Source organism: Rhinolophus ferrumequinum, chromosome 26 (genome assembly GCF_004115265.2).
Source record: "Rhinolophus ferrumequinum isolate MPI-CBG mRhiFer1 chromosome 26, mRhiFer1_v1.p, whole genome shotgun sequence".
Lineage (NCBI taxonomy): Eukaryota > Metazoa > Chordata > Mammalia > Chiroptera > Rhinolophidae > Rhinolophus > Rhinolophus ferrumequinum.
Window position 1 is genome coordinate 25682236 of NC_046309.1, and position 15615 is coordinate 25697850.

General features: G+C 42.8%; 1 protein-coding gene across 1 annotated transcript in view; it reads left to right on the forward strand.

The window, feature by feature from the left end:
- Window positions 1-15615, forward strand: part of WNT2 (Wnt family member 2) — a 49855-nt gene that overhangs the window by 19373 nt on the left and 14867 nt on the right. The window contains exon 4 of the mRNA XM_033098691.1: window positions 10908-11172. Coding sequence (XP_032954582.1) covers window positions 10908-11172 — 265 coding nt within the window. The remainder of the gene's footprint in view (window positions 1-10907; window positions 11173-15615) is intronic.

Sequence of the window (15615 nt, forward strand, 5' to 3'; positions counted from 1 at the left end):
AAAAGCCATGAGGTTCTGTCATTTGTGACAATATAATGGATCTTGAGATTATTATGCTAAGCAAAATAAATCAGACAGAAATAGTCAAGAACCATATGCTCTCACTCGTATGTGGGATATAAAACTAAGAGCAACAAATAAACAAGACAAAAACTCATAGACACAGATAACAGTTTAGTGGTTACCAGAGGGAAAGGGGTTGGGGAGTGGTAAGAGAGGGTAAAGGGGATCAAATGTATGGTGATGGAAGGAGAACTGACTCAGGGTGGTGAGCACACAATACAATATACAGATGATGGCTTATAGAATTGCACACTTGAAACCTATATAATTTTATTAACCAATGTCATCCCAATACATTTAATAAATTTTTTAAAAAGCTGTGAGAATGTGAAGAGAGGAGAATAAGAAAGGACTGAAAATGGAATCCTGACAGCAGCCTGCTTTAAGAATCAAAGAAAAAGAAAGTAGAACAAGAGACCCTTTAGAAAAGATTTAACAGACAAAATAGAAAAATGGGACCTAACTGTGTCACAGGGCTGTGGCCTGAGTTCTGGAAAAAGTGATCAGCATCACTCACTGAAGAGAGAAAGCAAGTCATTATAATGGATTCTTTCTTGTGTTTTTTTTTCTTTTTGTTGTAAAAACAATACTTGCACAAACAGAAGTAAAGATATAAAGTAAAGATATAGTAATGGAGTAAAAATGGTTTAAATCAACAGTAAAGGGTAGTCAAAGAAATGGGCGAGCTCAACAGATTTCTGGAGAGTGGAAAGCAAATGAAGAAATTGTAACTGATAAAGAGGGATGGAGAAGCCACAGCAAATGGCGGAAAAGAAAAAGCAGATGGGGCAATAACCACCATGGGAATCAAGATGCCGAGAAAATTTCAGATACGAATGATAACTGGAGAGAAGCACAGGACTGCAAGTTGGGATTAACTGAAAAACCCATAGATGGAATAGTGAACCCCGCCCCCTCCTCTCCACCCATGAACAGAACTCCCAGAAGTCGGGTGTAACCTCCCAGGCTATGTGGAGTTAGTCTCCAGCATAATAGCCAGTGTCGTACTTGCTCACCAGAAAGCTAACCTCTCTGCCCCACAAGCTCCACCTATATAAAAAAGCCCCACCTTTTATGACTTCATTCTTAGATATGAAGAGACTGTCCAAGGATTATCATATATTTGATTAAATTCAGCAGCATGAAAGAAAAAGACTAAAAATTGCAGGAAAAATGGCCCCAAGAAGAAAACTCAATAAATCAGGGATGAGAAGAGAATTTTTTAAAAGCCTAGTCTTCTCACAGAGATTCAAGAGAGAGTCACATCCATAAACAACAAGAATGGATGCTTGAAAAAGTGACAACTAGAGAACAGGAAAGTACTTGGAAGAGAAAGCCAAAGAAATCTCCCAGAAAGTAAAACAAGAAGCTCAAAAGACAAATGGAATTTAAAGAGATCTATAAACAACACCCATCTTTCCCACTTAAATTTGAAACCAGCTGAAAAATGGACAAGTGAGACAGATGGATGGAGTAAACATGACTGTTGCAATCCCGAAAAAAAAAGTTGTACTGGAGGATGTAGCTTTGAAGCGCTTCCTAGCACTGTACCCCCGAACTGGGCAGATTTACCCTCTCACCAGCTGGATGCTGGGGCCCCTGAAAGGGAACCCCTTGCTGGAGGGTAGGAGCTGATTTTAACTCATCCTCTCCACAGGCTGGCAGATGCCCAAAGAGAAGGAACCCAGGCACAGAAGCTCTGCTCCTTCCTCTAAACCCACCAGTTGGACAAGTCACTTCTCCCCTGGGGAAAATGAATAAGGGGGTGGAGAGAGCCAAGAGTGTTATTCTAATGGAATTTCTTCCTCAACAAGCCAGGAAATAAGTATTAAAAATATTAAAGAGAAAATATAAGAGACATGGAGGATGGACTCAGAAGGTTCAGCAACTGAGTAATCACAATGCCATAAAGAGAGACTAAAAAGGGGAGGAAAATATTAAGAGAATGTCTCAGTGCTGAAGGGCATGAGTTTCTGGATTGAAAGGGCCCACTGAGTGCTGAGCAGAATTAATTTTTTTTTTAATCCTAAATATATCATTATAACATTTCAGAACACCAAAGATAATTAAAAGTTTCTAGAACCTTTCATGTAGAAAAAAAATACAAAGTGAAATGAAAACATAAATCAGTTGCCAAAGTATTAGCCAGACATTGACAACACTAGAATTCTCATCCACAATACTAGAGGCCAAAGCCTGTGGAACAATACCACCACAGTTTTCAGGGAAAAATATTTTCAACCCAGAATTCTATACTCAGCCAAAGTATTAATCAAGTTTTAAGGCTGAATAAAGACATCGTAGATATGCAAGAATTCAGAAAATATATTCTTTGTGCACCTGGAAGGAGTTATTCAAGAAGGCGCCTCAGCAAAGGAATAAATGAGGAAAACAAAGACAAAACATGGCATCTCGCAGAGTGTGCCAATCTAGGAGAGCATGGTGTTCAGTCTCAGCTGTGTAGCCAGGCCAGGTTGGAATAAAAAAATGGAGGACTGTGGAGCCCCCCAAGGGAATAAGGAGAAGTGATGGAGTAGGTGGAATGATTGTGAGAATAGAAAACATTAAGTTATAATAAATGCAATTGGTATCAAGTAAAATGAAAAAACACCAAACTTCACTTCAGGAACATTCTTCTTTGGCACAGAGACTGTGATATCAGATCATAGATTTTAAAATGCGGTCCTGGCATTTTGATGGTTGTGCAGTTAACAGTGTTACATAGGTGTTTGTTGTTTACAACTTTTAGAATCTAGTTCTAGACATATTGTGGGAGACTTACAAAACAGAACTTTAATGCTATCATCTTTGTCACTCTAAAAGGACAGACAGCTGACTGAGACTGGGAAGTAGAAGGGGAGGAGGGACCGCAATACCCTCATAAGTCATAGCACTGATGACTTTTGGAACAAGAAAAGGAGGTGAAAGATTGTTCCTTGAATTTACAGAGATCACCAGAATCATGATACAACCATGTTGGTAGTTGGGGTGAGGGAAGTGAGGGCTGAGTGAAATTCTCACTCTGCATAATGAGAAGACTATTAGGAAATACGGAACATTGATTGGTAAGTAAATAAACAGTGACGTGCAGAGCTGTCACATTCAGCTGTGCCAACTTTGAATTGCACCCCTCCAGAGGGCTCAAGTCACCTCTGTTGTTGCAGATTTGTTTGGTTATGATGGCTATGTTCTGGCAGAGGTCCATAAAATACCTTGAGAGTGGGATACCTTTTTCTATTTCTCACAAAGTTGGAGGTTAGCAACAGAACTGGTTGGATAAGCCTTTAGGTAGTAACCACCAGAAGGACTAAAAGCAGAATTATTTACAAGTGATGGCTTCTGGGGCTGGGCTGTGCAGACAGGGAGGATAGTAAGGACAGGAGAGAAGAGGAGAAGGGTACAGAGAGGGCTCTTGCTGTTCACCCTGATCTTTCCTGGGCTATTGATTTTTTTAAAGTCACGGGCACACATTTCCTGAATTAACAAATTTGGAAGTAATAATTAAAAACTAACACAAAAAGCCTCAGACTATCTGGCAGTCCCTGGGATGTCCCCAGGTCCTCCTTTTTTCACTACTTCCTTTATGGAGCAAATAAAATGTCTGCAGCCTCTCCATCAAGGGCCCACGTAGAGGGCCACCAGCCCCTCACCCAGAGCCTCTGGAGATTCCTGGGGGGGAGGGTTTGGAGCATGTCCTTTCAGGCTGGACCCTCCTCTGCAGCCTTTCCTCCAAACACTTGGCTTTTCTCCACTGGTCACCCCCATCCTTCATTCCCCTCAAAGCATCACTAGGGCAACTTGTTGCTTCAGGCAAATTTTTTCTGGAGGTGAGGACATTTTGGAGACATAGGGTAGAACACAACTTTTAATTCAATAATCAAACACCCCTGTTCCCGGAACCGTAATGCTGCCCCTTCTATGGGAATGGCTCACCTGCTCCCCTCCACCCTTACCCCCACCTCCCTCACCCCTGGCCTCTACCCTTCCCGGTAGGCCCAGGACCCCAGGTGGTGCTGCAGCTTCTCTAGTCCTCCGTGGCTTTCCTGGGTTTGGACGAGATTCTCAACCCTTATTCTGTATAAGAAGCACCTGAGACCGGAAGTACAGAAGTACCGGCAAGACCAGGCCCCACCCCCAGCCCACATTCTGATTTATTCAGGCCAGGGAGAAACCCTCATCTGCGGGCAGGGAGAAATCGCCAGGTGATTCTAATGTGTAGCCAGAATGAGAACCACTGCTCTGCTCTCCATGTGCCAGGGGACACCCCCCAAATTCCTGTATTTTACTGTGCAGATAGTTGGACTCTTTTTGTTTCCTCCCTGCTTTGTTTCCAGACCACGCAACCTCTCAGATTGCAGCCAGATTATAAAAGAGCATTCTTTCCCTTCCTCTTCTTTAAAAGTGGATCGTATGCAGTCCTTTAAAAGTGGATCGTATGCAGTCCTTTAAAAGTGGATCGTGCCACATATATTGTTCTGCATTTTACTTCTATCACTTGACTTCCTTTTATGCTTGTAAGACTGACCTACCTCATTATTCAAAGACCACGTAATATTCCATTATTAAGCATATACCATGATGTGCTTAACCATTTTCCCAGTGATGTCATCTGGGATTTTTCCTAATATTTCGTTATTGCTAATTATGCTGTAATGGACATCCATATGGGTGTGTATCCTTCAAAACTTGTGCAAATATTTCAAGAGTGGAATCACCAAAGTCAAAGTATACATACATTTAAAATTTTTACAGGTATTGCAAAAATGCTCTCTATTTAAACGGTGTATCAATTTACTCTCCCAACAGTTTGTTAAAGCATTTCCTTCCCCATACTCTTACCAACACCAGATATTACCATCAATGTTTTTACTACTTGCTAATCTGTTACGGGGGGAAAATGGTGCTCCATTGTTGCAGTTTGCATGTCTGATTGCTAGTGACGTTGAACATTTTTTAAAATATTTTTGTTAGTACTTTGTATTCTGTGAATGGCCTGTGTAATAGATTTTTGATGAGTATTAATTTGGAAGGTGCAATGTAATCCCCCCTTATTTCTCCCTCTATGTCTTTTTCCCTATTATAATAAGTCTATAATATTATCCAGTTAATTCTTGATTTATTCAAAAGAATGGAAGGTAGCAGAGTAAGCATAATTCAAAAGTTGAGACAAACACAATGCATCTTATATTAGGATTTTAAATGTGTTCTTAAGGAGTGAAGAAATCTTTCTTACAAGTCCCCAGACAGATTACTCCTGACATCATATTAGCCCAGTTCGAATCATCATATGCCCTCTGATGAAAAAAACTTGGTAACAGGACAATGAAATTACTATTATTGATTTGGGCTGCTCTGAGGTCAGAGAGAGACCTGGCCACCTCTGAAACATGTGGCTGCCCAACACCTGAGCAAAACTGAGGAAGGAAGAGAGGAATGGCCTTTGCCATTCAATAGTGATGAATGATGATAACCAACAGTGTGTACCACTGCCACGTGTATTTTTTCATCTTAAAGATTTTTATTAAAACATAGCAAACATACAATATTATATTAGTTTCAGGTGTACACCACAGTTATTCAACATTTATATACCTAAAGAAGTGATCACCATGATAAGTCCAGCCACCATCTGACTTCAAACAATGCTATCACAATATTATTGACTATATACCCTATGCTGTACGTCACATCCCCATGACTTATTTATTTTATACCTGAAATTTGAACCTGTTATTCCCCTTCACGTTTCCCCCCTTTTTTAATTTTTCAATTACAGTTGACATTTGATATTGTTTTATATTAATTTCAGGTGTACAGCATAGTGGTTAGACATTTGTATAATTTAAGAAGTGATCCCCCTGAGTAGTGTAGTACTCACCTAGCATTATACATAATTATTACCATATTATTGACTCTATTCCCTATGCTTTACATGACTATTTTGTGACTACCAATTTGTATTTCTTAGTCCTTTCACCTTTTTCACCATGTCCCCCAATCCCCTCCCATCCAGCACCCCAATAAATCTAGTACCCTTCTGACACCATACATAGTTAGCACAATATGCTTGACTATATTCCTTATGCTACTAGTCATCCCCATGACTACTTTGTAACAACCAATTTGTACTTCTTAATCCCTTCCCCCTTTTTACCCATCCCCAACCCCATTCCCATCAGGCAACCATCAGAATGTTCTCTGTACCTATGGGTTTGTTTCTGTTTTATTTGTTTGTTTATGTTGTTTGTTAAATTCCACATATAAAAGAAATTACATTGCATCTGCCTTTCACTGTCTGACATTCTTCACTCTTATATATGTGCCAGGGTTGCCAAAAAAATGTATCCAAGTGGATACTTTGGTCAACATTGCTCAAACACTAGTTTGCCATAATCAGAAGTGTTTGGACGCTGATGGTAACCACTTTGAGCACCTCTTGTCATTGCAGAAGTCCAACATGACTTGTATTTAACTTTTGTTATCAGTCTATATTATTACAATTTTAATACAGTTTTCTTTTCTTAAAATATGTATAATTTTTTTCATATTAAAGAATTCCCTCTAAGGTTTCTTGTAATACTAGTTTGGAGGTGATGAACGTTTTTAGATTTTCTTCTCTGGGAAGCTCTTTATCTGTCCTACAGTTCTGGATGATGGCTTTGCTGCGTAGAGTAATCTTGGTTGTAGGTCCTTTACTTTTCACCACTGTGAATATTTTGTGCCAATCCCTTCTGGCCTGCAAAGTTTCTGATGAGAAATCAGCTGACAGTCTTATGGGAGCTCCTTTGTAGGTAATTAACTGCTTTTCTTTTGCTGCTTTTAAGACTTTCTCTTTGTCTTCCTTTGGCATTTTAATTATGATGTGTCTTGGTGTGGGCCTGTTTGGGTTCATCTTGTTTGGTACTCTCTGTGCTTCCTGGGCTTGCATATATATTTCCTTCGCCAAGTTTCTGAGCTTGTATATTTATTTCCTTCACCAAGTTATGGAAGTTTTCCTTCATTATTTCTTCCAAAAGGTTTTCAATTCCTTGCTCTCTCTCTTCTCCTTCTGGTACCCCTATGATGTGAATGTGGGTATACTTGATGTTGGTCTGGAGGCCCTTAAACTATCCTCGTTTTTTATGGATTCATTTCTCTTTCTGTTGTTCTGATTGGATGTTTTCTGCTATCTTATCTTCTAAATCGCTGATTCAGTCCTCTGTTTCATCTAATCTAATGTTCCCTTCATTTCAATTATTGTGTTCTTTATTTCTGACTGGTTCTTTTTCATGTTTTCTGTCTCCATTTTTCTGTTTTCTGTCTCTTTGTTGAAGTTCTCACTGAAATCATTGAGCATCCTTATAACCAGGGTTTAGGACTCTGAATCTGGTGGATTGCTTGTCTGCATTTTGATCAGTTCTTCTTTTGGACCTTGATTCTGTTTGTGTGTGTGTGTGTGTGTGTGTGTGTTTTGGGGGGAGGTAGAGGACATGTTTCTTTGTCTCCCCATTTTAGCTGCCTCCCTATGTTTGTTTCTATGTCTCCCTGTGTTTGTTTCTATGTCTCCCATCTTAGTAGAGTGGCCTTATGTAGTAGGAGTGCTGTGGGGCTCAGTGGCACAGTCTTCTTGGTCACCTGAGCTGGGTGCTCCAGGTGTGTCACTTGGTGGGTTCTGTGTGCCTATTGTAGTTGAGTCTTTGTTGCTGTTTGCATTTCAATGGGAGGGATTGACTGTCGGGCTCATTGATTGTGAGGACTGACTATGAATACAATGGAGGAGTTGTGGTGCAAGGGTGACCCTCCAGAGCAGGATTCACTATAACAGGGCTTCGGTTCCTGCCTAGTGTGCTCTTTGGGTGTTCTGGCTGGGTCTGAAACTGGCCACTCGGCATGCCAGTCCTGGGGCTTCCTGGGAGGGTCCCACCCCAGGCTAAGTTCAGCTGCACACTATGCCCTGCCCAAAGCTACCTGGCATGAGCCACAAACCGATCCACAGATGGCCACCACCCATGCTGGGCTTGGAGGTGCCTCAAGAGGCTAAGCCACAAACCAAGGCCAGCTGTTGCTAGTGCTGGGCTTAGGGCTGCTCAGCCACAGGGACAGGGCATGCTGAAGCCAGATGCTTCTTGTTTGGGTTTTGTGAACCTTTGAGAGATTTTAAGAAAGTCCGCAGCATGAGCCAAGACAAGCTGTTTATACGGAAAAGCCACCGAATATGGTTTGGGTAGGCCCAAAAGTTGAATGGGGCAGGGTCTCAAGGAATCAAGGCAAATGAATGGTGTTAGCCAGGTTGATAGAGACTCAGATATGGCAGCTGCCTGGATCTGCATGCCACAAGGGGGATGGACTCAACTAAGGAAAAATGGCTTCCGTCAGCTTTTCTATCCAGGAGAAAGTTGCCCCTCCAGCCCTCATCCTGAAGCCAGACAACTCAGTTCCTCTCTGTATGTCCCTGGTGCCTTTCAAGCTGCCACCCCAGTGCTGGATCTAGAGTGAGTGAGTTCGCCAGCAAGTAAGTCTGTGTGCTGGCACTTTGAGACGAGCACCTGGGAATTCAGCCACCCTCATCTCACTCTGCCACAATTTCCACTGGTTTTCACAGCCAGAAGTTCTGGAGACTTCTCTCTCCAACACTGAAACCCAAGGCTATGGAAACTGGTGTGGGGCTGGGACCCCTCACTCCTCCAGGAAGGGGGAAATCTCGGCAGACAAGATATCCTTCCTGATTTTTAATGGTCACATGGATGTGAGATCATCCAGTTCCACATCTCCACCCCTCCTACCAGTCTCCAGGTGGCTTCTTCTATATGTCCTTAGTTATAGGACTTCTGTTCAGCTAGACTTCAGGCAATTCTCCATGATAGTCATTCTATAGTTTAGTTGTAAATGTGATATGGTCATGAGAGGTGATAAGCACAGGTTTTACCTACTCTGCCATCTTGACCAGTATATCTTGCCACATCTATTTTTAAGGATTCGTAAGATGTATCATGAAGATCCAATCTTAAATTAATATGCAAATCCTTCAGTCAATCATGTAAAAATACCAAGTTTGAGGTTTTCGATCTGGGAGCTTAGCATTACAAAGGGAAGGCAATAATATTACCTATCACTTTTTAAGCTAGGAGTATTACTTATGAGTAAATAACTCAGCTGTGAAAGGAATAAGCTGTAAAGAATGAGCATTCATAATCTATTCCCAAGCTCAAGGGAGATCACAACTGATAATTAGAGGCTTCCCCTATCAGGTACCCAAAGCAATGTGACACAAAGAAGGGCTGTGGGGATGATCAACTGTGGGAGGTCTCCTCAAGACCATGGCTTTGGTCCTTGGCTCAGTCACAGAGCAGAGGAGGAGAACACCTCCCCCTCACGCTGAGAGTCTCAATCCTTAGTTTGCATCCCCAAGACAGAGGGTATCTGGGGTAGGAGGCATAGACAGAGGGGCAGGGAACCCCCTTAATGATATTCTCCAAAGTACTCTGAACAAAATTCATAAGGTAACACAGAGAGAACTATTTCTAAGAAGTTGGAGGTGGTAGTTGCAACCTGCTCTGCCCACTTCCTGAGATTCTGGTATAATTGGTATCAGTCTAGGTTGTGGGTGTATGGTTCCAGCATGCAGCCAGGTGGGGCTCCCACAGCACTCATGCTCACCCCTCCCCCACTCACCCTAAACACACATAGATACCAATAGTCCAGACTGCTTCTCCCCGGGGAGTCACCCCAGGTAACTTAACCCAGGTGCTCCAACCTCATTTGCCTCGTCCACAAATTCAGTTTCTGACCAAGGCTCTAGTGGAATCAAGTGTGCAGAAATGTTCTTCATTTCAGAAAGTCAGTTGCAATTTATTCACATGCCTGGAAATGTGTCAAAAGTATGCTAAAACTGAAGGAGCCAAGACATCATGGTGGCCCTACAGCTATTAATTCACGCACACCCTTCCCACGTTGGGCCTGGACAACTGGATGTGTCCTGCTGAGCTTGTCATAGCGGATGGAGCACTGGTACATTTGGGATCTGTCCTCGTTCACATAAGCCAGCTTTGGAGTGCAAGGACAGAGAAGTGAGCAGGACAAATGTCCTTAGTTTGGTCTTCCATGTCGCAGGGACTTGGGCATCTTTAAAGGATGTCAGGTTGAGCTCCTTTTCTGCAACCACACTCCCCCCTGTGCCCCCACCCCCATATCTTTATATTCTGTGTGTTTGGTATGAGACTTACTGGGTGACCAGGGTGGCAGCCGTCCTCCACAGACACAGCCCTCAGAGGGCCACCTTGGTCCCCCGCTCTGCCCCATTTGGGTCTCACCTGCCCAGGCACTTTCCCTCTTAAGATGTGAAAAGTAAGTACAGTATGGTAGCAGGGGATTGTTGTGAAGATTAAGTCATTGAGAGAGAGTGTAGAAAGCATGAGCACAATACCCAGAGCATGGAGAGAACCCCATAAGTATAATAGTAACAATCACTATTATTGATTTATTAAAAGATGTGGATTTAGCAATTACTTTGTGCACGTAATTTGAGTAATAGTATACATTTTTAATATAATAAAGCTATATTTATTTAGAAAATACTCTAATTTCCTTACTCTTCAAACCCTATTAAATTCAAATCAGTGAGGTTTTTGTTATAGAGATAGTGTAATGGGGTTCACAGTCAGGCACCGTTCCCTACTCTCTGTCCACCTCCCCACGTGCTGTAGTCAGTGTATGTGGCTGAAGTGACCAGCAAGTGACCTCGGACATGCCCCTGTCCTAAGCCCCCGGGTCCTATGTCTTCAGTTACTTCTTGGTCACTCGGAAAGTTGCAGTATGTGTCAAGGACTTGAGCCTACCTCCACTGAACTGCCCATCTTTTCCGGCAGGCTGTGAAGCGCTTCCTGAAACAAGAGTGCAAGTGTCATGGCGTGAGTGGCTCATGTACGCTGAGGACCTGCTGGCTGGCCATGGCTGACTTCAGGAAAACGGGCGATTATCTGTGGAGGAGGTACAACGGCGCCATCCAGGTCGTCATGAATCAGGATGGCACTGGTTTCACTGTGGCTAACAAGAGGTTTAAGAAACCAACAAAAAACGACCTCGTATATTTTGAGAATTCTCCAGACTACTGTATCAGGGACCGAGATGCAGGTAAGTTCAAAACACTTTAGTCACAGCCCCTAAATCTGATGATCGATACTCTCAAATTTAAATGCAGTTCTGTATTTCCAGCCTGCCAATTCTGTAAGTGCAGCCTGCTGCTTTCACGTTCAAAGGTCATGTTCTTATAATTCATATTTGAAGTGCACAGAGAGCTCTCCTAAGATTCTGGAGAAAAGGGAACCCAACAAGAATGTCTGTGGCAAAAAGTCAAAATATGCAGATTAGCAAAATTCTTCAGCCTGGACAAAACTCGAATTAGTGGACTGATGTACACTATGTTTAGCAGCTCAGCACCGTTCCTGTGATCCAGAAACTGAGAGGAGGATAGTTTTGCAGTGTATCTTCCTCTTTACAAATCCCACCTCTGTGACAACAGAAGAGGCTCCCAGGGCTTGAAAGTTCACCTGTTTTGAAATCTACCACACTGCACACTCCCTTGTTCTTTCCAATATGCTCAGAAGTTGCCAAACACTGGAAAGTAAGAATTCATCCCTACTAGTTTGGTTGTCGATGGGCAGTCACTGAGGGCTGTGTAAGTGTCACTTCATGTATTAAAACCTGCTCTCGCACACGGCACCTTCTCTGTCTTGAGCTCACTCAGGAGCAGCTCCGTCAGCCTCAGCACAGCCATTTCCACATCTGTGTCTTGTACCTGTGCTGGTCTCTGCCTCGCACCGTCCTGGTCAGCAGTGAACTCCAGCCTTAGCACACAGTCTTTGCAAAGACTCTGGTACAAAATGAGTACAAGTCTCAGTGGATAAAAGGTGATGGGGAGCCCACAGACTTTGGCTCAAGCCAACACCTCAGACCTAGTAGAAAGCAAAGGAATTCATTATCAGGAAAAAGCATCCTCAAATTTAAATTCTGAGCTTGTTTTTCATTCCAAAGTAATTGCAAAGGAACCAATAAAACAATGTGGACGGCAGCCAGTTGCTAACACTGGACTGACCAAGAGGCAGGATGACCAGGGAGTATCACAGACGTCTAAAGCCTCTTCTTTGTCTCTAGTGGCTGAGTTTCCTTTGTGGTTGATGAGCTAATTCTTCACTTGAGCAGGTTTGTACACGCAGCCTGTGGATTGCTAATGACCAAGTAAAGGGGCCAGACGGCTGCATTCCTGGCATGCTCTGGGACCTCTAACAAGCCATCCTCCCTGTGAGGCCAAAGTTTCGATGGGATCCACGTGGAACCTGTGCTTTGGTACAGGATTGTCCCAAGGATTGGGTCCCTTCCTGCCATTAACTAGCGCTTAACCTCAGGCTCCTCAGACAGGACATGGAGACCATAATATCAGGATCATTTTAGGAACTACGTGTTGATTCCTGTGGGCTAGGTGCCGGGCTAAGGTCATTGCACACGGGACTTGATTTAATCCTTAGAGATGCCTTATGACATCAGTGCATTGGACCTGGTTACTGGGGAAAAGAGAAGGCGGAGGAGGAGAAGGAGAAGGAGAAGGAGAAGGAGAAGGAGGAGGAGAAGGAGGGAATGGAGAAGGAGAAAGGGAAGGGGAAGAAGAAGAAGAAGAGGGTGGCTCCTTATTGGTCAACACAAACCAAGAACCAAACATCTTATGTTTTGAAGCCAGATAAGCAGTCCTGAATGTCTTCATCCCAATCCTACGGGTGAGACAATTGAATGACCAGCTCAAGATCTCATTGGTCCTGGAGGGGAGAGATGTCTGGCTCTCTGACCCCATGACCTGTGCTCTTGACCTTGATGCTACAGTAGTGTGTTCCTACGTGTGCAGAGCCGTGTGAAGCAAAAACCTCCTTTCAAATGGAAGTGGACCTCCTTACCTGGAATGTCTTTTGTAGTGCTTTTTGGTTTGTTTTTTTTTTTTTTTTTTTTGATTGAAGCAGTGTGAAGCAAACAGTTACGCTTGATGATCATTTAATCGCCTCCATGAAATAAAGACCTTATTTTCTCACAGAGGAGATTCGGAGTCTAACCCCTGAGGCATCTTCAGGATACTAAGTGATTCTTGCACACTTTGCTTTTTCTACTCCCTGTATTAGGACACAATTCTGTTTCTTGATCCTAAAATAGCAAACACATTTGCGGTAACCGCCGCGTGTTAGGACTCACTGGTTCTCACTGGTTCTCGCAGAAGTCTATAAGGTGGGCATGCTATGATGCCATTCTATGGGAGAGGATACTGAGGCCCTGACAGACAGGTTATGGATTTTGCCCAAGGACTCTCAGTTTGTAAGAGGCAGAGCAGGGACTTGAACCTGAGTCTGTCCATTCTTTTAAGCACTTTACTCTGTCTCCAAATGTGCCAGCTACAAGGCACACCACCACAGGTGTGGACTTTCTGAGGGAACCTAAGTAATTTATTTATTCTCCTAATTCATTTCTCTTCTTCCTAAGGCTCATTGTAGCTTCTCTGCCTTGAAAAGATGTGAATGGTTGGTGTTGATTAACCAGGAGCCATTTTGTTACTCTTTTTTGTTGTTGTTTCTAAGTAGCCAGTTCCAATGCATTAGATCAGATTTCCACTAAGACTCCTAGGTTATTCATAAATCACCTAAAGCAGATTTAATGCCCTGTTTAGCTGAGCCTAAGAAAATGCCAACATCATGCATGCAAACTTTGCAATACTTTTTTAAAATTCTGTTGACCGTCAGATGATCACGTTAGTGAAAATATGGTTCAGGGTGTTTGGCATCATGGAAGCCAAAGTTCAGATTTCTGACAGAGTATATGTTTCATTGTTCATATTTGGAGTCGCTTGCTAACATGGCTACATGTATGAGATGCGGATTTTCCCTGCGAAAGCCTGCTTCAGCCCACATAGCTGCTGAGGGCCTTACGCCCGTCTGTGCAGTCCATGGCCTTCTGAGACGAGGCTTTATCCTGGCCACCATGTGCATTCTACCAAGTCAGACAAAACAGCTGTGGAAGTGTGTGGTTCAGAAACAGCCTGGAGTAGCTGCTAACTCTGTCTGTGGAGGCGGGGAGATGTGACTGAATCCGAGACCTGCCAGAAGGGGAGATTCCTGCATCTAACTCACACTGGCATTTCTGTTCTGAGTTCTGCTGCCTCATGGTGAAAGCAAGGTGTTAGGTCAATGCTAACAGCCTCTCCACAGGCACACATCACTGTGGGACCCTTTCCTTCTCTAGAATCACACTGTGTAGGAATGGCCTGTTTCCTGCTAAATGAAGCTCCCACGTGTTCGAAATGGGTTACCATCAGAGTATCCAGGCTCTAAAATAAGTCAGAAGTTTGTAGTACATTTTAAAGCAAATTATATATATTCTTTTTCATTTTCTCTATTAAAATGGACATAATGTTCCCCTAGAGTACAACTCATACCACCAAATCTGCTTTGTTGTGGTCATATTGTTTCTTTTTTTTTTTTATGTCATGCACATTTAATACTCAACTTATTGGGCACCTTCTACTTGCCAGCACTGGAAAAGCAATGGTGGTAAGCAGATTGAATATTGTCGATAGATACTTGAACTGACTGCCTTTTCTCTCGCTAGTCGGCATCTGTTTCCTGTTCACATTAACTCAGGATTTGCCTGATGTGAGCTGGCTTATTTTGTCTGTTCAGTTTGTGGAGTGCATCAAGTCTACATGGCTAGTCTACTATTTGCCAAAATGAGGACCCCATGGAACAAAATCTCAGGGGTTTGGGCCTGAGATTCTATATGTATTTCAAACTTAAACAAATCAAAGTTTGAAAAACCAACGTTTTAGGTAATCCAGGATTCCAGATTTTTCCATAAGTATTCGGTTAGAAAAAATCCAGGGAGAAATTATTTTGAAGGGATACCTGATCTCTTACAAAGGAAAAAAAGTTCTTTATTTGAGGGTCTCTAAATAAATGTCACCCCAAAAATATACCCTACCTTGGCTTGCCCAGTATAGAGGGTATTCTTTCACATTTAAACCCTGCATTCTCAGAAACCCTCTTTTACTGTGAATAAGCACATTAAAATGATTTCAGCCATCAAAGCTTCCCCTGGAATTAGTTTGACTGAGGTTCTCAAGTCAGCCTTGTAATGAAGTCCTGACGTAATGAAACCAGGACACATTTCGATGAAAATTGCAGAAGGGTGAGTCAAGACCCTGAGGTCCTCCTGGGTGAGGACAGAACCCCACCCCAGGTGGACGATGGGACGATTGGGTGAATTCCTATTAAGAGTCAGGCACCTTCTGTGCATTTTCTCTGAATCTTCACAGCAATACCCTCTACTTATAGAGAAGGAAACTGAGGCTCTAAGAAGCTCCTTAACTTGCCCAAGATTTTGTGATCCGTAAGCAGTAAACCAAACAAAATAAATACAAATCAAAAGAGAAACCCTTACTTCTCTCATTGCACTACTTTACTTCCTGAAATTTGGGAGGGAGGGGAGATCTGTGTCCTAAAGAGGCAGCATGAGGACATGAGAACATAACGGGATGAGGTGTCCGCC